The sequence below is a fragment of the Capricornis sumatraensis genome, chromosome 23 (assembly GCF_032405125.1).
Source record: "Capricornis sumatraensis isolate serow.1 chromosome 23, serow.2, whole genome shotgun sequence".
Taxonomy (NCBI): Eukaryota; Metazoa; Chordata; class Mammalia; order Artiodactyla; family Bovidae; genus Capricornis; species Capricornis sumatraensis.
Genome location: NC_091091.1, coordinates 34,891,344 through 34,916,330, shown reverse-complemented (window position 1 = coordinate 34,916,330; position 24,987 = coordinate 34,891,344). Strand labels below are relative to the sequence as shown.

The following is a 24,987-nucleotide window of genomic DNA, read 5'->3' as shown; positions in this document are numbered from 1 at the left end:
CGTTCATATTGGAACAGGGCCCACCCCAGCGCCCTCATTTAATCTTAATTATCTCTTTAAATATCCTTTCTCCAAATATAGTCACATTCTGAGCTGTTCAGGGTTAGGACTTAATTTATGCCTTTTTAGCAGGACACGGCAGATGGTAACGATAGTACAGGAGTGATGGGACGCGTGTGGCAGCCCCACGAACTCTCAACACAGTAGCCCACAGAGAGGTTTCAAACAGTGTTTTCAAAGTAGTTTTTCTATTATTGAAAGTAGAGAAGGGAAAATAAACTAGTATTATAATAATAGCTAGTGCTTCGTTGAGTTCTTCCCACCTGCACGTGTTAACAAGGCTTCATCTTCAAAACACTCCTGTGAGGTTGGTGCTATTATTACAGATGAGGAGACCGAGGCCTAGAAAGTCTAAATAGCTTGTCCAGAGTCATACAGCCCAAAGGAAAACTGGAAAACATTGCTTTAAGACTGTGTATCACAGAGCTTCCCTGGTGGCTCAGTGGTAAAGAATCCGCCTGCCAATGCAGGAGATCCGGGTTTGATCCCTGGGTGGGGAAGATCCCCTGGAGAAGGCAATGGCAACCCCCTCCAGTATTCTTGCCTGAAGTATCCCATGGACAGAGGAGCCTGGCAGGCTACATCCATGGGGTCGCAAAAGAGTCAGATATGAGTTAGTGACTAAACAACAACAAATCAAAGAACCCAGAGTTAATTATCTTTTCTATCTTTTTAATCAAGCTAGATTCTGTATCCGGTCAAGTGCACAAATCTTGAGTGGTCAATTCAGTGAGTTTTGACAACTGTATGCACATGTGTGTGCGTGCAGGTTAAGTCCTCTGTTAAAATTTTTAATAGAGGAGGGCAAATTCAACCTACAGACTACAAGAGTAGTAAAGAATATTATGAGCAGTACTACTTTATTCTTATCATTTTAATTTTCTCTTCAGTGGTTTTAATTGAGAATGTAGTGTCCGACTCTGGCGACCCTATGGACTGTAGCCCACCAGGCTCCTCTGTCCATGGAATTCTCCAGGCAAGAATACTGGAGTGGGTTGCCATGCCCTCTTCCAGAGAATATTCTGGACTCAGGGATTGAACCCGTATCTCTTATATCTCCTGCATTGGCAGGTGGGTTCTTTACCACTAGCACCACCTGGGAAGCTCATACACCTGTGCACCCAGCACCCAAATTAAGACACAGAACATTTCTGTTGTCTCAGGAGCTTTTCTGTCTTTCAAGGGCAAGAATTAATCCCCACCCACCCCAAGGCAACCATTGTTCAGATTTTTTCCACCATTGATTAGTGATGCCCTTTCTGGATATTCATATAAATGAAATTGGATGGCTTGTCCTTTCGGTTGGGCCCCTTTCACTCAGGAGATTCTGCCATCCCATGGGTTGCATGAATAGTTCCTTTTATTCCTGATTGGTTTTCCATTCTTTGAATATACTGCAACCTGTTTATCCAATTCATTTGTTGATGGACATTTGGTTTATTCGCAGATTTGGGCTGTTAGGAATAATAAGGCTGCTTTGAATAGTCTTGTACAAGTCTTCTTGTAGACATATGGTTTCATTTCTAGCACAATTTTTTTTTTTAAGAGGCTTCTTGTGAAATCATAACAGTTTAGTCAAGTTTATTTTTATGTCGGATGTTTGAGAACTGAAAGTGATATTTTAGGATCGTAAGAGGGCATCAAATCCATCTGCCTCACCGTGGGAGCAGCTCAAATCCGTGCCAGGGCGAGAGGTGCACCTGCTCTGGCCGTCAGTCAGGAACTACCCCCTGACATCCAGCCTGCATCCACTGGGCAACATTTCAAAGTCCCTTTTCCTTTTCTTTGTTCCCTGTGGAATTAGTTTCTATTGTCTGAATATCAGAGAAGTTATAAAAGCCAAAGCATGTTGTTATATGCCTGGCAGCCTTCTCTTCTGTCGGCATAATCTGGCTCCCTTAGCCTTTCATCAGAGGCATTTTCTTGGAGCCCCTTCATTGCCTTTGAGCTCTGCTGGCCACCCCCTGGTTCCCAGGCTCCTCCTGGCTTTGTAGTGAGCGTCTGCTGACCCACCTTGAGTGCTGATCAGCAGTACATCAAAGGTGGGACGAATGGATGGGAAATGCGTGTTCCAAAGCAGGTGAGGTAGAGAGGGATGAGTCACTCTGCAGAGGGACTCATTGGTGGAACCCTTTAAAGAGTACACTCCCAGACCATTTAGATGTGCTCCGACTTGAGAATGTCTGATGGTAAAGAACACTTCTGTTGGGAATTGAAAAACACCGCGGTGGTGGCAGCTGACCCCTGGTTTCTGGTTCTCACCGCTCCATCAGAGCCGCTGGTGCCAGGGTCCCTTTCTGGTTTAGTGTGACTTCCTGTAGGTGACCTCTGTTTCATCCTTAATCTTTGTATGTTCGGCTCTTATAAAATCAGGCCTTCCCCACCCTTGGTCTCTGCAGCATGAAGGGCTGCAGGAGCTGCCGACAGCAGGACAGGGGCCTCCCCAGTCAGTGTGAGTCACCCCCAGAGTGCACCCAGACTACAGATAAACATGCAAAGCCATACTGGGACCTTTGGCTGTCACTTCTGTTCAGCTGGTGCTAGTGGTAGAGAATCTGCCTGCTATGCAGGAGACGTAAGCGACAGAGGTTCGATCCCTGGGTTGAGAAGATCCCTGGAGAAGGGCATGGCAACCCACGGCAGTATTGTTGCCTGTAGAATCCCATGGGCAGAGGAGCCTGGTGGGCTACAGTCCATCGGGTCACAAAGAGTCGGACACAACTGAAGCGACTTAGCATGCAAACTCTGTTCTCCAGGTCAGTGCCCACGGGTGAGTAGCCACTATTTATAAGTTCCCCCTTCTGGTTCTCTTAGCATCTTCTCACTTGGCAGAGTGGTTACAACAGCAACTGACATTTTTTTTCCCCTTTTAAAAAATATTAATTTATCTTTAATTGGAGGGTAGTTGCTTTTGAGTGTTGTGTTGGTTTCTGCCATCCATCAACATGAATCAGCCATAGATATACATAGTCTCCTCCCTCTTGAACCTCCCTGCCACCTCCCACCCCATCGCACCCCTCTAGGCTGTCACAGAGCCCCAGTGTGAGCTCCCTGAGTCACACAGCAAATTCCCGCTTGGTATCTGTTTTACCTGCGCTGGTGGATGAGTTTCCATGCTGCTCTGTCCGTCCATCCCGCCCTCTCCTTCCTCCACTGTGTCCACAAGTCTGTTCTGTATGTCTGTGTCTCCGTGGCCACGTGTGGCAGAGCCCAGCAGAGGCCTGGGCCAGCCAACCTAACCCTGATGCTACCCTCCCCTCTTCACCGTCCAGATTAGTCTGCCCCAGGTTAATTACTGTGCTGCACGGGATAGAAGGCACAGCCCCTTAAACTGAAGGCATTCTTTTTTTTTTTTTCTCTCAGCTTCCCAAACCTGCCTCACTGTGTGTAAATGAACTCAACTTGCCTGGACTTGTAGGTGGAGACAGGCTGATCATTTCAAGATAGCCTGTGATCTCCACTGGCTGAGCTGTTGTTTACTTCCACACCTCTGTGGAAGAGTATGAGTGTGTGTGTGTGTGTGTGTGTGTCTGTGTCTGTACTTTTCACATTTAATTGTCTGTTCTCTGATCTTTCATGTATAAATAGTATTCAATTTTCTACTCTCTTTTTTCATCTCAATAGTGAGATCAAGGCATGGGTTGAGGTCTGTTTATTGGGATCCTGATATCTTTTCCTGTCCTAAGCCTGAGGGCTCCCCAATACCCTGCTCAGAGACTCTGGGAACATTTCAGGGGCTGCCCTTGTGATGGGACGTGATTTGAACATTTAGTCTATCCAGCTGTAAGGGAGAGGGTCTGGGCCCCTCCCCCCTAGCCCTCACCACCACCCTCTTCAGTTGTTTTCCCTGGATCCGCACACGTGGTCAGAGCGTTGGGAGCTCTCCTTTCCTCCCCCGTAATGTTGTCACGCCCGACATACCTGTGCGACTATCCATCCAGATCTGCCTCCCTGTCCCTCCCTCCCGCCTGCCCCTGCCCCAGCGGGTTCATGAAGTCAGAGACAACGTCTGTTTTGTTCTCTGCTGTGTCCCCAGCACCGTGCAAGGTGCTGGGGCTCAGTGCACTTCTGAAAATAAATGAGAGAATGATAGAAATTCCCCAACCCCAAGACTGCCTCCCAGACCTGGGACAGCTCATCAGCCTCCCCTCTCCAAGACCCAGTTCACAGGATTGCAGACGGTCCTGCGAGCCTGTTACTTATTCACTGGATTCTGGGGGATTAGCAACACTGAGTGGAGAAGGAAATGGCAACCTACTCCAGTGTTCTTGCCTGGAGAATCCCAGGGACGGGGGAGCCTCATGGGCTGCCGTCTATGAGGTCGCACAGAGTCGGACACGACTGAAGCGACTTAGCAGCAGCAGCAACAACACTGAGATCAAGCAGAGCCTGCAGAGTGTCCAAGGAGGGACACGCAGCCTTGTGACATGGACCAGAGCCAGTATAGTCTGGAGTTTACAAATAGTCATCTTGAGGAGGAATCACCTGCTCAGAATCTCACAGTTAAAACAATAATCAACAATATCTTGCCTTTTTTTTTTTTTTTGGAAAGGAATGTGGGCTTAGTCAACAGTTTGAAAAAAGAAATGAATGTGAAATGAACGTTAAACCCTGTTTACATTGCTTTGATTCCTTTAGTGATCTTGGTGTCATCAGAATATTTTCTGTAGTTTGTGGCTGCCTCTACGTTCTGCTCTGTTGTTTTTGTGTTCAGTGTTGCTGCCTGTGCACATTGCCCTGTGTTGGCAGTTTGTGTACTTTTTCACTTCTTTTTTTCTTTTCTGAAACATGATCCTTTAATTTTTGGATATCTTTATAAACAGCAGACATAGCGCTGCTGTGTTATTTTTCGTAGGTGGGTAGTGTCCACTGATGAATGAGAAGTGTTCAACTAGTTCAACTAGCCCATTGTTAGTGAGCATATAAGTTTTGTTCTTTAAAAAAAAAAAATTCTTATATAACATGGCAATGAACACCCTCAAATAAAATTTGTTTTCATGCTGGAGTTTATCTTCAAAATACTTGGATATTTTTCAATTCAAAATATTGATTTCTGACAAGGAAAATGCTGGGTTAAAGACCAGGAACACTTAAATAAATCCTCTAAAATCACTTCCATGATGTTTGGCCCATTTACACACTTCCAGTAATCCATTTATTTATTACCTGTGTTGATGTACTATGGTTTTTTCACTGTTTTCCTATTATTGAGCCTTTGAGTTATTTGCTATAATTTAGATGGTCTTTTTTTCTTTCCTTTTTTTAACTTTATTTATTTTTGTGCCAAGTCTTGGGTGCTGCATGCGGGCTTTTCTCTGGTTGTGATGAGCAGGGGCCACCCTCTAGCTGGGGTATATGGGCTTGTCACTGCAGTGGGTTCTCATTGTGGAGCACAGGCTCTAGGCAAACAGACTTCAGTAGGTGGGGTGCACGGGCTTAGTGCCGCGTGGCATGTGGGCTCTTACCGGACCAGGCATCAAACTGGTGTACCCTGCACTGGCAGGTGGACTCTTAACAACTGGACCACCGGGGAAGTCCTAAGCTGTCATTTAAAATCTTAGTTATAAGGTTACCTTACTCTTTCAGATGGCCTAGTATTTGAGTTTTGAACTCTTGAGAACTTCAGTTAGGTAGAAATAGGAAATATGTATGTATACATGTGTGCCCAGTTGTGTCCAGCTCTTTGCAACCCCATGGACTGTGGGCTCCTCTGAACATAGGATTACCCAGGCAAGAATACTGGAGTGGGTTGCCATTTCCTTTTACACGGGGGTCTTTCCAACCCAGGGATCAAACCCAAGTCTCCTGCATCGGCAGGCACATTCTTTACCACTGAGTCACCTGGGAAGCCCCAGAAATAGACAGTATTTCATCACAGTTGTTTTCCATACTATGCAGACAAGAAAGCCAAAGCACACAGGTTGGGTGTTTTGCTCAAAATTACTATTGATGGCAGAGTTTGGCTGAGGACCACCCCCCACCCCATCTCCTGCCTCCCCCTGCAGAGCGCTTCTCCCCATGCCAGGTTCTGGAGAAGGTACAGACGCAGCCCTTTAATGGAAGTATGCAAGCTGTGGATAACTGCATTTAGACCTTGTAGTTCCATCGCGTTAGCTGCCACAGCCCTTGGTATAGGGATGACATTGCTGACTGGCCCTGGCAGGGCTGGGCACCAGGGTGGCAATCCCACAGCCGATGGAGGAAGCTCCATCGAGCCGTGTCCTCTTCCAGTTTCTCTGGGTTCTCCAGGACTCTGTGGAGGCAGGCCTGCTGGCTGGAGTCCGGGCGGTCTGTGGTGGGGAGCTGGCTGAACCGCCTCCTTTGCCAGGGGTGTGGATTGGGCTCCTTGGCTCAGTAGCACCATCTCTAGCCACTGGAATTTATCAGCCACAAGTTTCTAGGAAATGCAAATTAAGAACTGCAAAGAAATGCAGGAGGATTGCTAAGAGAAAAAACACTGGGATGAGCCTCCTCTGCAGGCTTCTGAAGAAAGGCTCCTTGGGGCATTGGGAACTGTGTTAGAAGACGAGCCTTTCTCTGCCCAGATGTGCAGGGGGAAGGTGACAACTTGTACAGAAATGTTTTTAAAGAAAGGGAAGGGCTGTGCTGCTGAAGGTAGAGCAGGCAGCTGCTGGTGCTGCAGGCCCTCATCCCAGCACACTCACCCCTCCAAAAACAGCTCAGGGCCCCACAGCAGCACTCCAGCTAGAGGCCTGGAAGCTAAACTTCCAGATCCTCAATGTGACCTATCTTATATAGACATTGCTCTGATCAGCCCATGCATGTAATTCAGACTAGGTTGAGAATGACTGATAGGAAATGTTTCACAATTTAAATGAAAGGCTAGGAAAAACCAGAGAAATCTCTGCTTGGTGGAATCTGAGGCAGATCCTTAAGCTATAGGTGCTTTTCCACATAAGACTTCTATTCCCAAAGCTACCCTTCTGCACCCTCGCTTTCTGTCCTCTCCCCTCTTCCCAGGACAGAAAACTTGAGTCAGCAAACTAGGCATTTCTTTTTCTGGAAATCCGTCAACTCTTTCTATAATGGACTCTTCCAATCAACTGAAAATGTTGTATGCTTTTACTGGAATCCGAGCTGATGACGGTGTCTCGAGGGTGGCGGGGGCGGGGGGTGTTTCTCTCTAGAAGCCCTTTCCTTTCATGAAATCACCTGGAGCCTTTGTCTTCTATGCCCCTCCTGCAGGTTCTGATGAGGAATACATTTATATGAACAAGGTGACAGTCCACAAGCAACAGAATGCCGAGTCCCAAGACAAAGGTATGGGCTTACTGCCGATGGACTGGCCAGCTCCTGGGAGCGGGGCAGGTTTAAGCCTTGGTCCCTCACCACCCCTCCTTCCTTCCAGCCAGCACCACAGACAGGCCTGGTGGAGTTATTTTGGGAAGTCCTGTTTTAGTTGATGGTATTCTGGGTTGATGTATTTTGGGGAAGTTTCGCCAACCAGGCCACCTCCTTGCCTCTTAAAGGTCTCACGTCCCCTTCTTGGATAAGGCATCTGTCCCTAAAATCTCTCAGCATTTCCCAGCATCACCCCAGAAATAGGAAGTTATAATTCAGATGTTCTAAGAAAGCAGCTGTGTATGGTGCTGATCCCACGGCCCCGGCTTTATGACTTTTGATAAGTCTGGATTTTATGAGTGTGTTGGGGGTGGGGGGTAGATAGGAGTGATGGGGAGGAAATGGTGCTGTCAGCAGTTGCCTTAATATTTGAAGATTTTGTTCAAAGGTGATCTCTTGGCAGAACATTTTATTTTCCATTGAAAGGACATATCGTCTTCTGTGGTGTCTTACTCTCCTGCTCTGTTCTGCTCTCTGCTTTTCTATGAAAACCCCCAGGACTGGGTCCAGCAGGATCCCAGGGAGGTCCAAGGTTTGCACAGCTGCCTAGTTACAGAGCACAGGGGATTAGAGACCCCATCTCCCAACTCTCAAGCCCGTAACTCAAATGCAGAGGCTTAGCAAGAGGTGGGAATACAGCACCCCAAAGCATTCAGTCTGGTAAAGCCTTGGCTTCAAGACATCAGCCTGAAAAGCCCCAGGGTCAGATCTGCCTGGGCCTGTCTGGCCCGGCTGAAATGGCTCAGAAGAGCCTTTGGCGCTTTTTTCCCTAAAAGTGCACAGATGGTTGGTGGTCCAATTACCCAGTGTGGCTTTCACCTCCTGCCCCACTGCCAAGCATGGACTCAGCAGAGGTCCCCTGCATGAAAGCATCCCATGTGGCTAAGGTTGTCAGGCTGCCTGCCGGGGAAACTGGGGAGGTGGACAGACGTAATCACAGGCTCGGTGCTGAGAGCTGCTCAATATAGTGCCCACAGGCAGCTCCTCCACTGCCAGAGCTCTGTGGCCAGATCATTTTGGACATGGGGCAGGTGGAGGAGAGGGTGCGGAACCTGCCAGAAACCTCAAACTAGTTCCTTCTGAGGAATCTGCCCGGGGCCAATCTGCCCTATTCTTGGAGGAAAAACAGCACTGGCTCCAGGGACTGCCTGCCTGGGTAATTAACACCTGCTCAAATAGAACTCAGGGCTCCTGTGACCAGACATTCCCGGATAATGAGACTCTGCTGGGAGGCCGGGTGCCCCTCACGGAAACCCTCTCCTGCTTGCTGCCCACAGCGCCCGAGGAGCAGAACCCGCTGACCAACGGTGAGCCCCCGCAGCCCTCCTCGGCCCCTCAGAAGAGTCTCCCAGACCTCCCGCCCCCCAAGATGGTAAGTGTGGGTCTGGGACCCCTGATTTCCCTGATGTGACCCTGTGAATGTCCAGTGGGTCCTCCAGATAGCAGTCCACCAAGCATCTGGCATTTTTGGAGCATCACTATATGGGGGGCAGGAGGAGAAGGGGATGACAGAGAATGAGATGGTTGGATGGCATCACTAACTCAATGGACATGAGTCTGAGCAAGCTCCGGGAAATGATGAAGAACAGGGAAGCCTGGCGTGCTGCAGTCCATGGGGTCGCAAAGAGTCAGACATGACTTAGCGACTGAAAAAACGACTGTGTATGGGGCCTGGGGTAAGGCGCCGGGAGAGATGGATCAAGCCAGCCTGCCCTACGGGTGATCTCATTTGCTCAGTACAGAGGGGGATGGCAGTGGGAGATGAGGGTCACCGTGTGTCCGAGGTGACCTGCCAGATTCTTTTCCAGCACCCCCCGAGCGGGGCCATGCACAGCTGTGGTCACCAGCTCCAGCCACAGTGGTCTTTTGGAGACATAAATCACATCACACCACTTCCTGCTTGAAACCCACCAAGAGCTCCTACTGAACTTAGGACAAAATATCCACACTCCTTCACTTGGCCCCAGGGCTCACCCTGCCTGGCCCAGCTGCGTCTCCAGCCTCACCGCATCTGCTCATCACCGGCCTCCCCTCTGTTCCTGGGTTGTGCCCTGTGGTCAGTCCTGCTGTAGGGACTTCGTGCTTCTTGTGCCCTGACTCTTCAAAGTTGCCCTTCCTTAGTCTCAGACAGACTCTCCCTGGCCTGCCCACGGGTGAGACATCCCGCCTCGGTGCCTGCCCCCATCACTGCCTGCTTAACCACCATCACTGCCTGCCTAGCTACCCCTCCGTGTTTATTCTTTGCCTCCCAGAGCAGATGTAAGCTCCCTGAGGCAGGGGCCATGTCTCATCTACTGCTTCATGCTCTGTGTCTGCACACAGTAGGCCATACATGTGTTTGTTCACGGATGGATGGGTGGATGCATGGAATTTCGGACTACTCCAGACCTGGGTTCAGATCCCAGCTCTAGCTCCGCCAGTACTAGGCTCCTTGACCTTAAGCAAGTTATTTAAGGCCTCTGGCCCTTGGTTTCTTGGTGTTTAAATGAGAGGCATGTGAACATCTCTCAACTAAGATCTCTGTTCTTTGGCCTGGCAGACCACGTTGGTATTCAGCGAGGTGAGCAGTAGTATTTACACTTTATAGGACAGGAACTAGGAGTCAGGAGGTTTATAATGTCTCAGTGTTGCACAACCTCAAAGTGGCAGGACATGAACCTGAGTTCTTTCCGCTTCAGGATCTGGTTGGGGCAGCTTCCTGGGAAAGGGGTGAGCTGGGAAGGATTTCTCAGAACATGGGACTCCACGGTGACTGAGCTCACACTGAGCCATCCATCGCCGGGTCTGTGGGCTCAGATCACCACTGAGGGGGTCCTGACGCCAGACTGGCCCCCTTCATTCTTGCCTTCCTGGAGGTAGCGTGGTTCTCCCTGCCGCCCTCCCAGCTGGCGGGGCAGGTCAGGAGTGCCTCGGCAGCATCCCACATCTGGGTGACAGCTGGTGGGGACCCTTCAGCCCAGGCAGAGGGAACCTGATGGACTGAGCCTCGCTCCTGGGCATATGCCGATGATGCGAGGGACTGCTGTGCTGTGAGCCACTGCCCGCCTGGCCCTGGTCTCCACTCAGCTTGTCTTCTCAGTCAAGTAGAGGTACAAGTTGTGTCTCTTCCAGCTGTGGTCCCCCCTCGTTTTGACCCCGGGACTTGGGAAGGGGGCACAGCCCCTCAGCTTCCATCCAGTTGCTGCTGGTTTTAAGCAGGTGGGAGGTGCTGTGGTTTTCGGGTGCACCCTAAGCTCTGCAGGCTTCCCTGATAGCTCCGTTGGTAAAGGATCTGCCTGCAAAGCAGGAGACCCTGGTTCAATTCCAGGGTCGGGAAGATCTGCTGGAGAAGGGATAGGCTACCCACTCCAGTATTCTTGGGCTTCCCTTGTGGCTCAGCTGGTAAAGAATCCGCTTGCAATGCGGGAAACTTGAGTTCGATCCCTGGGTTGGGAAGATCCTCTGGAGAAGAGAAAGGCTAACCACTCCAGTATTCTGGCCTGGAAAATTCCATGGATTGTATAGTTCATGGGGTCGCAAAGAATCGGACACGACTGAGCGGCTTTCACAGCGGCTTTCACTTTCACTCACTTAATAAGCTCTGCTCTCTGGATGTAGGGAGGAGAGGTGGCTGCTCTGAGCCAGGGCTGGAACTTTGGTAGCCTGGGTTCGTGTATGATTCTGACCAGGGTGCCTTTGGCCTCTGTACAGTGGATGTGCTGCTGCTGGCCCCATGTGGGGCAGCTGCCTATGGACCCGCACCGGGCGGAAGGGGTGGAGCCTCCCAGGCACAGAGTCCCTCTGGAAGCCTGTGTTTGAGGTGCTGGACCAGGTGCCCAGGGTCTGGGGCTGGGTTGTGGCTATACACTGATCAGGTCACAGAGTCCCACGGCCCGGGACTCCAGCTGGCTTTTCCTACTCCCTTGCCAGTCTCCTGTGACCCGGGCACAGAGGCCCTAAGGGCTCGGGGGTATGAGATGCAGGACCATCAAGCAAGGCCAGGGCAGAGGCTGGCCCCTGGAGCGTGGTCTGCCGGCGTCGGCTGTGTCTGCAGGCCGTCGGGGCCAGGAGGGGCTAGAGAGGAACCTGGTGCTGGAGCGGGGAAGATCCCACCACCTGAGAGCCCCACAGTCCTGGAGTGGCCTTTCAGATGCGCGGTGACAGTTCCTGTGAACACAGTCCAGGCCCTAGGGTGACTTCCAGCAGAGCCAGTAACCTTGACAGTCTCCCTACCTTGTGGAATTTCTCTGCCAAGAAGAACCTTTCCTGGGTCCCTCCGAGTCCTGTCTCTATCACCCATCTCCACCCCAGGAGCCTTCCAGGTGTGGAGTGAGGGAGGAGGGGGCGGAACCCGGGGTCCTCCCCACCCTGCCCGCACGCACCTGCCTGCTCCCCTCCGGCCTCTGCTCTGGTCCAGTCTGGCTGAAGACTTCGTCCAAGGCCCCCAGAGGAGTGCCGTCCGGGCCGAGGCAGGGAGCAGCTGTGTCTTCTGGCTCTCACGAAGAGGAGGAGAAACAGAGCTGCAAGTAGTCTGGGAGGAAGGAGAGAATGTGGCCACCGGAGCCTGGGCGACCCTGGAACCGCTCTTCCTCAGCCAGAGAAAGCTGTGTCTCTTTCTGCCCCAACCCTGGAGCTTCGGGGCGCTGCCCTGGTTTGTCTGCCTGGATGTCCAGTCCCGGGACTCGCCAGTGGCTGTGGCAGAAGCTGGGTGTCTGCCTGGGGTCCTCAGTGCTCAGGGCTGCCCAGGAGCATGGCCTCCGTCCCAGGCTCAGCCCGTCCAGTACCGGAGGGGGCAGCCAGGGGTCTGGGTGTGGCCAGTGACTCAGGCGGCCTTGGCACGTCCAGGCCGCAGTTGGCCCAGCCAGGTGCTGTGGTTGCTGTAGGAGAAACAGATGTTTGCTGGCGCCGTTCCGCTCCTGGCCAGCGCAGCCGTCTCCACTCCTCCCCACTGAGGCCTGCACACGCGTCGGTGCTGGGCTTCTGTGAGGGGAGCAGCTGACGCCACCGACGGCATCACTGTGGTTGGTCTGGGGAGCCAGGACTGCGTCCGCTCGCCCCCACTCCGAACCTGCCACAGTGCACCCTGGGGCTGGTTGTTCAGAACTGCAAGAACGCCTCAGGTCACCTGGGGCTGCCCCTCACCTCCAGCTCTGTGTCTCATCCAGAATTGGTGCAGTACTTGCATGCTTAGTCATTCAGTTGTGTCTGACTCTTTGCGACCCCATGGATGTTAGCCCGCCAGGTTCCTTTGTCCATGGGATTCTCCAGGCAAGAGTACTAGAGTGGGTTGCCTTTCCTCTCTCCAGGAATCTTCCTGACCCAGGGATCAAACCCAGGTCTTCTGTGTTGCAGGCAGATTCTTTACCCACTGAGCCATGTGGGAAGCCAAGCCCGTGACCAAATCCTGCACCACCTGCTTTGGTAAATTACATTTTCTTGGAATTCAGCCAAGCTTACTCATCTGTGTATTATTTATGGGTTCCTCTGCGCTACAATGGGGAAGGAAATGGCAGCCCACTCCAGTATCCTTGCCTGGGAAATCCCGTGTTCGATCCCTGGGTTGGGAAGATCCCCTGGAGAAGGAAGTGGCAACCTACTCCAGTATTCTTGCCTAGAGAATTCCATGGACAGAGGAGCCCGGCAGGCTACAGTCCATGGGGCCGCAAAGAGTCGGACACGACTGAGCGACTTTCATTTCACTTCACTGCACTCCAGTAGCAGGGTTGCATAGCCCCAGTGGCCTGTGAGTCCCTTTTTCGCTCTTTATAGGAAAAGTTTGCCAACCTCTGGCATGTCACCCTGAGCGGGGTGGCTTTCTTCCCCGGCTCTTCCTGTGAACCGTGAGAACATTATTTCAGGTTCCCAAGTCACGTCTCCTCGGCATCCTCATCGAATGGCACCATCTACGTCGTCGTGATGATGATTTAAATAATTTTCCTTTATTCTTAATTCCTGGCATTTAGGATCTCTTTCTCCTTCGACCTCTGGTAATAGATCGTTGGGTCTGTGTATCTGACGCTCTTCTGAATTGTTGGAGTCGTTTTATCCTTTAACTTGACCTGAGCTCTTATCTTTGGCCTGGCAACCCTGGGGACAGAGGCTGTCCTGTTCTTTAAGGAGGGAGAGTGTAGTATAAGCCAGGTCATGCTCAAACACCTCCTCAGTATCCTCCCAGACAGCTCGTGGTCTTCCTCCACCAAACATGCACACGTGCAGCTTTTCTCCCTTTGACATTATTATATTTTATTCTGAAGCTTAGTGAAAACTAGTATCTGTTACTTAATAATGCTGAGTGCAGTTTAATCCTTACAATGACACCATGTGATGGTTATTTCTGCCCTCCCTGTTTTGCAGTAGAGGATCTGAGGCCCAGAGAGGTCAAGTCAGTTGCCCAAAGTCACACAGCTCAGATGTGCCAGTGTCAGGATTCGAACCCAGCCCTGGAGATCAGACTCCTGCCTCCACCCTATATGCCTCTCTGTATCAATCCATCTACAGATGATTTTGTACAGTGAAAGGTTTGGGAGACCCTCAAGAAACACCCCCTGGTGCTCCACTCCTGGACAAGAGGGCAGGTCCCCTGTGGGGATAATGACCATCAGGAGCTCCTGCCGGAGGGCTTGCCCCCTCCTTCTGTCCTGTTGTAATCATGGGAATCCAGACTAGAGCTGGATCTTGGGTGCTCAGAACTTCTCTCCAGATGGGACCCACCTTCTCATCATGAGAAGAGTCCCCACACTCCCTCAAGGGGAGAAGGGTTTCTTGGAGGATGGAGCTGGAGGCCTGGCCTCTTCAGGAAGCCTGAGCCCCAGCACCCATCTGCAGAGACCTTGCCGGATCCCAGGGGAGGGGAAACGCTTTCCCCTGCTGACCCCAGGAAGTCGGCGCTCAGAGAACCACAGCTGGCTTTCACAGTCAGCCCTTCCTCTGGCTGGCCAAGGGGCCGGGAATGCCTGGAGCAGCAAAGGTGAACGGTCAGCCAGGAGCAGCTCCCGCCTGTGTCCACTGTGTGCACGACCCCCGCCCCAGGGAGGAGCCCACCCCCCTTGCCCCACAGCCGCACCTGCCAGCCCAGAACGCAGCTGGGCTGCTTGGGAAATGAGCAGAGCCTTCCTTTCCTTCCTGCGTGCTGAGGGGTGCACTGCTGGGGCTGAAAGCTGTTCAGAGCCTGCCTCTGGGACTTCTGTCAGCTCTCTTGGTGTCGGGCCAGATGGCGTTAGAAAAATGTGTGGGAGCCAGGTGGTGACCTGGCCTCTGATGGTCCTCTTCATGCGGACGTGTCTCAGCTTGTCGGACAGCACTCCTGTGACCTGGCCGATGCGGGCGCCAGGGCTGGGAGGCCCCAGACAATGGTGGCAAGAGCCTCCTTGTATTTGATGTGGCTTCCCTGGTGGCTCAGACGGTAAAGAATCTGCCTGAAATGAGGGAGACCCAGGTTCGATCCCTGGGTCAGGAAGATCCCCTGGAGCAGGAGATGGCAACCCACTCCAGTATTCTTGCCTGGAGAATCCCATGGACGGAGGAGCATGGCAGGCTACGGTCCGTGGGGTCACAAAGAGTCAGAAATGACTGAGGTGACCTTAGCAAACCAGCCCTGTGGAAACTCAATCACACCTGTCTCCTTGAATCCTCAAGGCAGGCTCTTGTTTTATGGAGAGGGGACGTAAGGCACAGAGAGGCTGTCACATATCCATGGTTAAGGCTATGGACTCCTAAAGCCTGGGTTCAAACCTGGTTAGTTTCACTCTAGAGGCCATATAGATAGATCCACTAGCCGAACCACAGAGGACTTGGCTCTAGGAGCCTGGTTTGGGGGCAGCAAGTGCAGGAGCATCCCTCTACCTCAGGGGAAGCTGGGATCAGACGCCCCTGTGGCCCTTGCTGAGTACTGTCCCACTGGGACTCAAGGCCAGGCTGACTGTTCTCCCGCTATTGCTGGGGCCAGGGCCGGAGAAGTTCTGTGTCATAGGTCCCCCAAAGCAGCTCATTTTCCAAGGCAAAGATGTCTAGATTCCCTGTACCCTGCCTGCCTGGCCCTCTTTTGGGTAGGACAGCGAATCCCCAACAGCCCATGGGTTCCCCATGTGGAATGCCCAGCACAAGGACCTCTGAAAACCAGGAGTGGGAATGCACTCCAGCTTTTGCCATGTCTGTTCTCAACTCATGAAGGTTCCCTCGGCCCTCTGTAGGAACTTTGTCGTTCAGATAGACATTGGAGACCCATGTGGGTGGATGCTTACACATTGATGAACTGTATGTACTAATATTCACACCACAATCTACTTTTTTTTAAAATTTTTTGTTGTTTTTGGCTGTGATGGGCCTTCGTTGCTACAGGCAGGCTTTCTCTAGCTGTGGCGAGTGGGGACTACTTTCTAGCTGCGGAGCAGAAACTTCTCGTTGCGGTGGCTTCTCATCGCAGAACATGGGCTCTACAATGCAGGCTCGGCTGTTGTGGCGCACAGGCTTAGTTGCTCTGTGGCACGTGGAATCTTCCTGGCCCAGGGATTGAACCTATGTTCCCTGCATTGGCAGGCGGATTCTTAACCACTGGACCACCAGAGGAGTCTTGCCTGTCTTTTTCTCCCCTGCTATTGCTTATATTACCTTCATAGTCTGGTGCCCATCTTACAGATGGAATAATGGAAGGATAGAGACCAATTTTAGCCTCTGTGCTTCTCCACAGTTGCATATGTTATTGTTTTTATCCTACTCAAATTATGCTCATTCACCCTCATGTCATGTAAGAAGTTCAAGGTTGTCTTGTCCTCTGCGCATCCTTCCTTGGTCCTAAATGTTCCTCATACCCTCCAGGCTCCCGTGGAGATTTGACCTTGTCTATCAGGAGCCATGGGCTTCCCTGATAGCTCAGTTGGTAAAGAATCCGCCTGCAGTGCAGGAGACCCCGGGTTGATTCCTGGGTCAGGAAGATCCCCTGGAGAAGGGAAAGACTACCCACTCCAGTATTCTTAGGCTTCCCCTGTGGCTCAGCTGGTAAAGAATCCACCTGCAATGCAGGAGACCTGGGTTCAATCCCTGAGTTGGGATAATCCTCTGGAGAAGGGAAAGACTACCCATTCCAGTATTCTGGCCTGGAGATTCTGTGGAGTATATAATTCATGGGTTGCAAAGAGTCAGACATGACTGAGTGACTTTCAGTCATTATCAGGAGCTGTGAGCATTCATTGCCTAGTTAAGTGTTCTCAGGACCAACTCCCAAGCATCTGCTTGCATCTCTCAGCTAGTCTGCGGGAGCCATCCAGTATCTGCTGAGCCAATGATTGAACTGATTATGGGAGACGTTTGGGGGTTAGAAGCCTGGTGCTCTTCCCCTGTGTGCCCCTGATGAGCTCTGGTCTTTGTAGAAAGTATATTCTATGTAGAAGCCATCATAGCTACCATGACAGCCTGATGCCATCTGGGCCTGTAAGTGTATTGCACCCTGTGTACAACTATACTGTGTGTGTGGTGGGCGTCAGAGCCTCATTTTGCAGGGGAGAACTCTGAGGTTTGGTGAGGTTACATGACGCACCCACAGCCCTTCAGCTGATGCAAACCAAACACTGTGGACAGGGTGGCTGATGGGGGTCTCTGTAATCTCTGTTTTCCCTCCCGATTTTCCGCCCAAAGGGTTAATTCCAAGTTGGTCCCAGTGTATCGTATCTGAAAATGTTTGTTTTATTTATTCATACCACAGATTCCAGAACGTAAACAGCTCTCTGTCCCGAAGATCGAGTCTCCAGAGGGTTACTATGAAGAGGCTGAGCCGTATGACACATCCCTCAATGGTACATCCTGGGGACAGGGCTGGGAGGGGGCTGACCACTTCCTGCACAGATGCCGGCACCAACTGCCCTTGTGGTGACCGGCACGCTCACCGTGGCTGGAAACACAGTGGGGCCTGGGATGCTCCTACCAGAGGGCATGGCCCAAGTCAAGAGCTGGCCACAGAGCATTTGACCAGTGGTCTGATGGTGAGCTGAGACCTCCAGCAGACCCAGCCCGCCTGCAGGGCAGGGCTTAGGATGGTCCCCAGTGAGCTGGGTTTACTCTGTCTGATGCTTTCTGTGGTCCTGCCTGGATGTTGCAGAGAGGTGTGCTGGCCGAGTGGCACAAGGCCCCGGAAGCCATGGAAATGTGGTCAGGCTGAGGCAGAGCCCACTTTCAAGGTTCTTTTACTGGACTGACGGTCCCTGGGCTCCCACTGTGGACCCAGCATGCTTCTAGGAGTGGGAACTCAGCACGAATCAGCAGTCACAGCACTTAGATTCTGGGAGAGAAGACAGGCAACAGAGACGTAGGATGTGTCAGGACCGAAAGTGGCGAGGGCTGAGTTGGGGCAGGAGAGGAATGTTATTCTAACTTAGGGAGGGCCTCTCTGAGCAGATTTCTTAAAGAAGTGGCAAGTGGGTGGGGTTGGTACCTGCAGGAAGAACAGAGTGCACAGCATGTGCAAAGGCCCTGAGGCAGGAGGGCCCTTAGCATGTTGCAGGCCAGCATGGCAGGAGCAGGTAGGGTTGGATGAGATGGATAGGAGATGTGGGCACAGAGGGCAGCTGTAGACCCCGGTAAAGACCTTAGCTTTTCTCTGAATAGACTTTTCTCTAGCCTTCAGAGGGTTACTTCGTGGCAGACCTAATATAGGTAATAAAAAGACGGTCTTTGCCTTGGGGGCCAGGCTTATGCTGGCGTGCTCTTGTCCTCAACCTGATGAGGCTGGATCAGAAATGCTCTTGTGGTGGTGGTTCTATAACACAGAAACACCTGAAGGTCCTGGGAGAGATGTTTGTGACCCTACTCTCTGGGTAGCTAGATTCTGGTCCCCTTGCTCTCTCCCTTTCTTACCTCCTTCTCTTTCCTTTTGTTGTAAGTGAAAGGTCTTTGAAAGCATAAAGCAATTTGCAGATATGGGAAGTCAACGACCCTGGTAGGGGGAATGAACTTGGCCTAAAGGGGCCTTGTTGGTGTCGGGGATGAGAATGGGACAAGTCCCCTGGAGCACATGGGATCCTTGTCCTCTTTTTTCATGCCTCACCTACTGTCTGCAGTCCCAGGAACTGTGTGGGAGGCGAGGGCCTCTCTGGACTCACGGAATTTTATTCTAAGAGGCTGGCTTTGTGGGCAGACGTCACTTAGCTTGTGAGGTGTTGCCAAGTCACCGCTGGACTGTGATTTCAGACTGGAGCTGTGGGCGCAGCAGGAGTGTCTGGGTGCGTCTGGAAGGTGGGAGCCCTGACTCACCCCGGTGAGCACCTCCATGCCTCTGAAGCCCGTCTCTCCGGGGTGTGGCCCCTGCCAGCCAGGGCCTGCCTCCCAGACATTCCCGGGGGCCTGTCTGTGGGGCAGACACTTCATCTCGACACAAACAAGTGGTCAGAAAGATCTTGGTGTTTGTCTCTCAACTGGAAATTCGTATTGGTTTTATCCGGGACTAGGAGGAGAGGGGAGTCATCCCGAGGTCAGCAAGTAGAGGCAATGGGGAGATGCCCAGTTGCCTTTTCTCTCCTGCCAGCACGGCGACCGAGGATGACCTGGGGGACCTTCCCCTGCATTAAAAGCTGGGCTCTCCTTGTTTCCAGCCTGTCGTCCGCCCCACCTGGTTGACCCCTGGTCACAAGAAGAGGAGCAACCGCTGGACTCCAGCCCCATGCTCTCGTTCTTTGGCGTCAGCGATTTTGCTGGCTTCCTGCAGAAGACCAGGAGCCGGCTTCCTGGGCTGCTTTATCAGCACGGTCCCCTCGCGGCTCCCGTGGGCCAGGTGGCTCTCTCTGAACCCAAGTGTAGTAAGCGCCCTGCTATGAGTATAGCTCCCGCACGGATGATGCCTCCTGCTGGGGTAAAGGCAGCTGCTGTGACAATCAGCACCCCCTGGCAGTTTATAGTAGCCCAGTGCAAATCTGATTCTCACTCTTGGAACAGCTCGGCATGGGCATTGCTGGTCAGCAGGCTCCTTCCAGCATCAGCTTGGCCACCCTCTGAGGCCACAGAAGCCTCTGCAAAGAGGGTGAAGGACCTCTGTATGCTTCTTAAAGGCAGCAGCCAGAAGGACACCCAGGGCTTTTCTAGGCATTCCGTTGGTGACAGGCAATCACATCTCTGGATGGAAAGGAGCTGGGAAATGATGTCCTCGGCCAGGCTGGGACTTCGCCCAACAAGCCCACACTTCTGATGGGAGCTCACTTGATTCTGATGGACAGGCAGCCACGTCACCACATCTCTCTGTGTCTCTGCCACTGGACCTGCCCCTCTCTTCATCTTCTCTCTTTCCCTCTTGTCTCTTTCTGTGCTTCCGGAAATGCCACAGGCCACCCCAGCAGATATCCCCCCTGTGGAGTCCCCAGATGGGTGCAGGTGCCTGAAGGAGTCATTTACGCCACCATCACCTTGGGTACTGCTCGTCCCAGAGCGGGAATGCCAGTGATCCTTTGTGCCTGCTGCCTGGCTCACGGAGGCGGGGTGCATGCCTGAGGGTGGCCGCCGCCCTCTTCCCGTCCTCGTGTGGGGGTCCTGCATGAGGATGCCCTGTGTCACCCGTCTGCAGACCCCTGCCTGTGGCATCTGGAATGATGAGGACGCAGAGCATGGCAGGGCCGTGCTGGCCTCTGTTCCTGAGGACGTGCCATAGGACGCGATGGCTGTGGTGCCCACCAGGGGCAGCCGAAAGGGGGCTGAAATTATCTGAGCGTCCTGCCTTTGCCTCCTGCTTATCCTGCAACCTCTGGCAGCCAAGTGTCTGTTTAACAATATCCTTCATTTATGGTTGTGCCATGATGTCTCTTAGAGATGAATAAAATAGTCAATACATTTGCCCTAAAATTTCCTCTGAGCCATTCCAGGTATCATCCCATTCCCCCTGGAGGCCAATGGGCAGACATTAGAATTCTCCATGGAACAGGTGGGGCAGCCCCAGGAGCACAAAACAGCCGGGGGTGGGAGGAGGGTGGGGTCTTGCCAGCTTCTTCACACTGTATACTCTGTAGCCTCACCCACTAACCCGCTGGAAGAGATACCCCAACAGCTGCATCTTCCTTCTTTCATTTATTGTGCAGCTAATGCAGTGCTGACAAGGGGGATTTTTTTTTTTTTTAACAGAATCACCCCACTACCAGATCAAATCATTGAATTCTCTGTGTGGACTTTCAGTACTGTTTTCTTTGCATAGATGATTGTAACTGTGCTTTCTCACTTGCCATCTTAAGGAGTTTCTCAAATTGCAGACTAGCGTGCAAGAGCTTTCACTGATTACGGTTGCATGGTACCCTGGATGAAACATGCTTTCTCCAGCCTCCTTCTGCTGACTGTTCAGAAGTACTTGCATGAATATCTTAATGCATGTAACCTCTCTCTGCCTGCCTGCCTTCCTTTTTAAAAAAGTAGTTTCCTCGGATAAACTCCCAAGACTGGGATTATTGGGTCAGAGGGGATGGATGCTTTTATGGCTTTCAAAAAAACAGGCTGATGGATCATTTCCTGAGAGGCTGGTGTTAATTTATGTTGCCACCAGCTATACAAGAGGTCAGGGTCCCCTACCAGGTAACACCTCTATTTTCAGTCTGCTTACTTAATAGGTGTAAAATTGTGAATTCTGTGACTTTTTTATTGTCAGGAAGGGGAGTCACACTGCTTTTAAAGAAAACTGATATTAAAGTAGTCAAAGTGTTATTTTTAGAAATATTAAAGCAAAATAAAGCACATTTTTATTGGCATTGTAGCTAGAATAACTGTGGCCGTGGCCTTGTTCCATTTTCCTATATTTCTAGTTCAAAGGTGATTCTGTTTCTTAGTATGCAGGAACCTAGCTATGCAGGGTGTTCCAGAAGCTTCTGGAGAAGGGAAGACAGGGGACCCATGGACTGTCTCTTTCCTGATTGGTAATGTGGAGACGAAAGAGAGGTTCCGTTCACTCTGACTTGAGGGGACAGAACATGTCTATGGAAGTCATAGGGAAGTAGATATGACTTTCTGTCAGAGCTGCCCAGTAAGGAAGCAATTGTCCAGCAACTGGGGATAGTGAGCTCCCCATCCATGGGGGAATTCAAGCAGAGGCTGGAGCAGGGTTATGATAAGCAGGATTCCTGAGCTGAGCCAGGGGTTGCTGGACCTGAATCCTGAGGTTCTATTTTCTCCATGCCTTGCATTTAGGGGTTTGATTGATATTTTTTTCTGCACCTAGTTTCTGTTGGCCTTGAGGAGGGCAGTGAGGCCCAGAAGACAGAGCAATCTGGCAAGGTGGTGGGGGCAGACACTGAGGCACATGGAGTGGGTACAGGATTGGGTGAGATGTGGTAAATTGGGGGACTCTTTTAGAGAGAATAAAGCTGTAAGGGCGGCACATTGCCAGGAAAGAAGAGTATCAGGTGGAGATGAACAGGAGGAGCCGGGTTCATGCTGGGAGGTCTCCTGTGGGGAGAGAGAACAGTCTGTGGAGGGTAAGAGTGGATTCTCCAGGAGGGCTGTGACTGTGACCTTAGGAGGGAGAGGGTGACCAGAGGGCCCGCTCCTGCTGTGGGTTACTGCACTTTTGCTTCCAAGAGTCATAGCTTCTCGCTGCCCCCAGGACAGGACAGGGACAGAACAGGCCTGGTGGGCGAGTTCGGGGGGCGACCGCTGGAGGCTTGCCCACCTCTGGGCTCCGGAGGCAACCCGTTCGTCCTGGGGCCGTAGAATGATAGAGCATCACCCCCGCATACACACCAGAAGAACCAAGAAAGAGGTCACCCGCCGCTTCATCCTTCGGTTGAGGAAGCGGAGGCCCTGAGGCCAGCACTGGTTTTCTCAAGAGCACACGTCTGAGGACAGTGTCTGGTCAGAGGTTTCCGTGGGGTCTGAGATGACAGGGTTTGAGGAGGAAAGGGGAGACACCCAGTTTCACGTTATCTGTGTGTGTGACCAGAGGCAGCATCCAAGACCCTCTGCTCAGCGGTTTAGGGGCCGGAAAGTCTGCCTGGGCCTGCAGTTGGTGGTGATGGGCTGGTTCCAGGGCATGGGGCAGGGTCGGGAGGATGGCCTGGGGACCACCCTCCCAAAGGAGCAAAGCCTGTTTAGGAGCATCCCTTGCCAGGCAGGGCTGTGACAGCGAGGTCTTCCCTTGCAGAGGACGGAGAGGCCGTGAGCAGCTCCTACGAGTCCTACGACGAGGAGGAGAGCAGCAAGGGCAAGTCGGCCCCCTACCAGTGGCCCTCGCCCGAGGCCAGCATCGAGCTGATGCGCGACGCCCGCATCTGCGCCTTCCTCTGGCGCAAGAAGTGGCTGGGCCAGTGGGCCAAGCAGCTGTGTGTCATCAAGGACACCAGGCTCCTGGTGAGTGCCCTCTCCTCTCCTGGGAGCAGAATGGGGGTGGTCCCGGAAGCCAGGCACTCAGAGCCTATTACATCAGGAAGTTTCTACTTCTCCCCAACCTGAAACTGCACGCAGAACCTTATGAGCATGGGCGAACATGCTTTTTTCTTAACTAGAAAGGTCTAGTAGTTGTCAGCAGACTTTCAAAGGGGTCTGTGATGACCAACCCCCTCCTCCCTCAATGCCATCCCCTGGATATTTTTCCAAGGATCTTTTGGTCCTCTGGTCTGTGGGCTCCTCCCTCCTCACATCTCAGCCTCTGGAGGTTTGGGGCGGAGCCTGCTGCCCAGTTAGGGCTCCCCTGACCAGCGCCCAACCCCACAGCATGCAGTGTGAGAACCATCGGCATCTGCTCAGAAGTTGGAATACTCTGAATGACCGATCGTAAGACCCCCTAAGGGCATCAGAAGATGGTATTCTGACCACAGCCCTGTTTCTTGTTATTTTAAATTAAAACTTGGTTTTATGCCCCAATTTGAGGTTCCACGGAGTCATTACAAACACCCCTTTTTCACTTGTTAAAATCTGTCCTGCTGTGTGCAGATGTTTTCAGGTAGTCCTGTTAAGCAGCCTCATAAGAACCCCCATTTTACAAGTGAGAAACGGAGGGTAGTACGTTTTCCCTGATAGGGAAGAGAGTCGTCGCTTCCTTTCTTTGCTAACACATCATTTCTAAGTGGATGATAAATTTGGCCTTCATCCCCTTTGGACCCCTTACTGGGAAAGCTGAGCCAGAATGAGAAGCAGAGAGGCAGAGAGCTGGGGAAAGTGCCTTCCACCCTGGGGAGGTGGGGGTTGCCCACGGAGGACTCCTAAAATAGGAGCCAGCCCAGACCTGCAGGGGCATGAGAGCTGCTTGGGTAAGCAGGGCTCTGAGAGTTGGAGGGGGAGGCTTGAGGGAGACACAGATGAGCTCCCTGGTGGTTATGCTGACAACAAACTCTGCTGATGGTTGAGGTCACAGTTTTGCACTTGCACAAAGGTGTCCGGCCTTTTGGTCCAGCTCTCAGCGGGCCCTGCCCTGCCTGGCGGCCCCCTCCTCTGCAGAACCCGGCCGACAGCGTCTCGCCTCTCCTCTCTCGCAGTGTTACAAATCCTCCAAGGACCACAGTCCTCAGCTGGATGTGAGCTTGCTGGGCAGCAGCGTGGTGCACAAGGAGAAGCAAGTACGGAAGAAGGAGCATAAGCTGAAGATCACACCACTGAACGCCGACGTGATCGTGCTGGGCCTGCAGAGCAGGGACCAGGCGGAGCAGTGGCTCAGGGTGAGGGAGGCACCAGGCCGCCGGGAAGCGGACCCACTCCCCTCTGTGATCCCCAGGGGTTCCTGCAGTCCCGGCTCCCCCAATTTTTCAAAGGGATGTCTGTGGTCAGGGTAGAGGGTCTACCATCCTTCAAGTCCACAGGGCTTCCCCTGTCCTAAGTGGTAGCGATCCCTCTTGGGGAAGATAGATCACAGGGCTCAGTGGCCAGCTCTGTAGCCTTAGCAGCCACCTGGACTTGGGCTCCAGCTGAAATCCACTTGCCTTCTGGCCACCAGGGAGGCATCCTTGGCCCGTGAAAAGGCTCCTCCCAGAGGAGGCGGGGTGGATAGTGACAGGCAAGTCTGGGAACCAGGGTTGGACCAAGGCAGCACTCAGACCCTCCACAGTGAGCACCATGGCCCTCAGGAGCGAGAGGACCATCTGGCAAATGTTGCTTTTACCCCCACAAGGAGCAGCCATCCTTGCCCAGGATAGGGCAAGAGGGGACTTGTGGAGCTGAGGGCGGCTGCTCTGGGCCTGCTTGGGTTCTGCTGCAAACCCTGCCCTCCATTCCCTGGTGCCCACCAGAACGCATGGGGCCTGCTGGACATAGGGCCAAGGAACCCCCACCCCCACCCCACCCAGCTGGGGCCTGAGGCCATAGGTGGGCTGGGTGCAGGGGTGGGGGTGGGGTGCTGTGCTCCTCGGAAATTCTGCAACCTCTCTCTCTCACCCCCACCCGCCTAGGGGTGGCTGACCTAGGTGGGGTGGAGGGGGCACCCGCCCTCCCCCGACCTGGGGGGCAGGCTCCAGCTGTGGTCTGGCTGTAAGTGCAGGTCTAAAGGCTCTTCCTCTTCCTTCAGGTCATTCAGGAGGTCAGCGGCCTGCCTTCCGAAGGAGCTTGTGAGGGAAGCCAGTTCACCCCAGAGGCCCAGCGCCTGAGCTGTCCGAAGGTAAGCCTCTGGCCGGTGGTGGTTCAGTCGCTAAGTTCATGTCCGACTCT

General features: G+C 52.6%; 1 protein-coding gene across 2 annotated transcripts in view; it reads left to right on the top strand.

Annotated features, from left to right (window-relative positions):
• Positions 1-24,987, top strand: part of AFAP1L2 (actin filament associated protein 1 like 2) — a 116,494-nt gene that overhangs the window by 74,712 nt on the left and 16,795 nt on the right. Inside the window, exons 3-9 of one of the 2 annotated variants that reach the window (XM_068961763.1) lie at positions 7,267-7,341; positions 8,700-8,794; positions 17,099-17,189; positions 19,706-19,789; positions 22,496-22,701; positions 23,826-24,005; positions 24,848-24,937. In XM_068961763.1, the coding sequence (XP_068817864.1) occupies positions 7,267-7,341; positions 8,700-8,794; positions 17,099-17,189; positions 19,706-19,789; positions 22,496-22,701; positions 23,826-24,005; positions 24,848-24,937 (821 nt within the window). The remainder of the gene's footprint in view (positions 1-7,266; positions 7,342-8,699; positions 8,795-17,098; positions 17,190-19,705; positions 19,790-22,495; positions 22,702-23,825; positions 24,006-24,847; positions 24,938-24,987) is intronic. The other variant, XM_068961764.1, reaches the window with a different exon arrangement.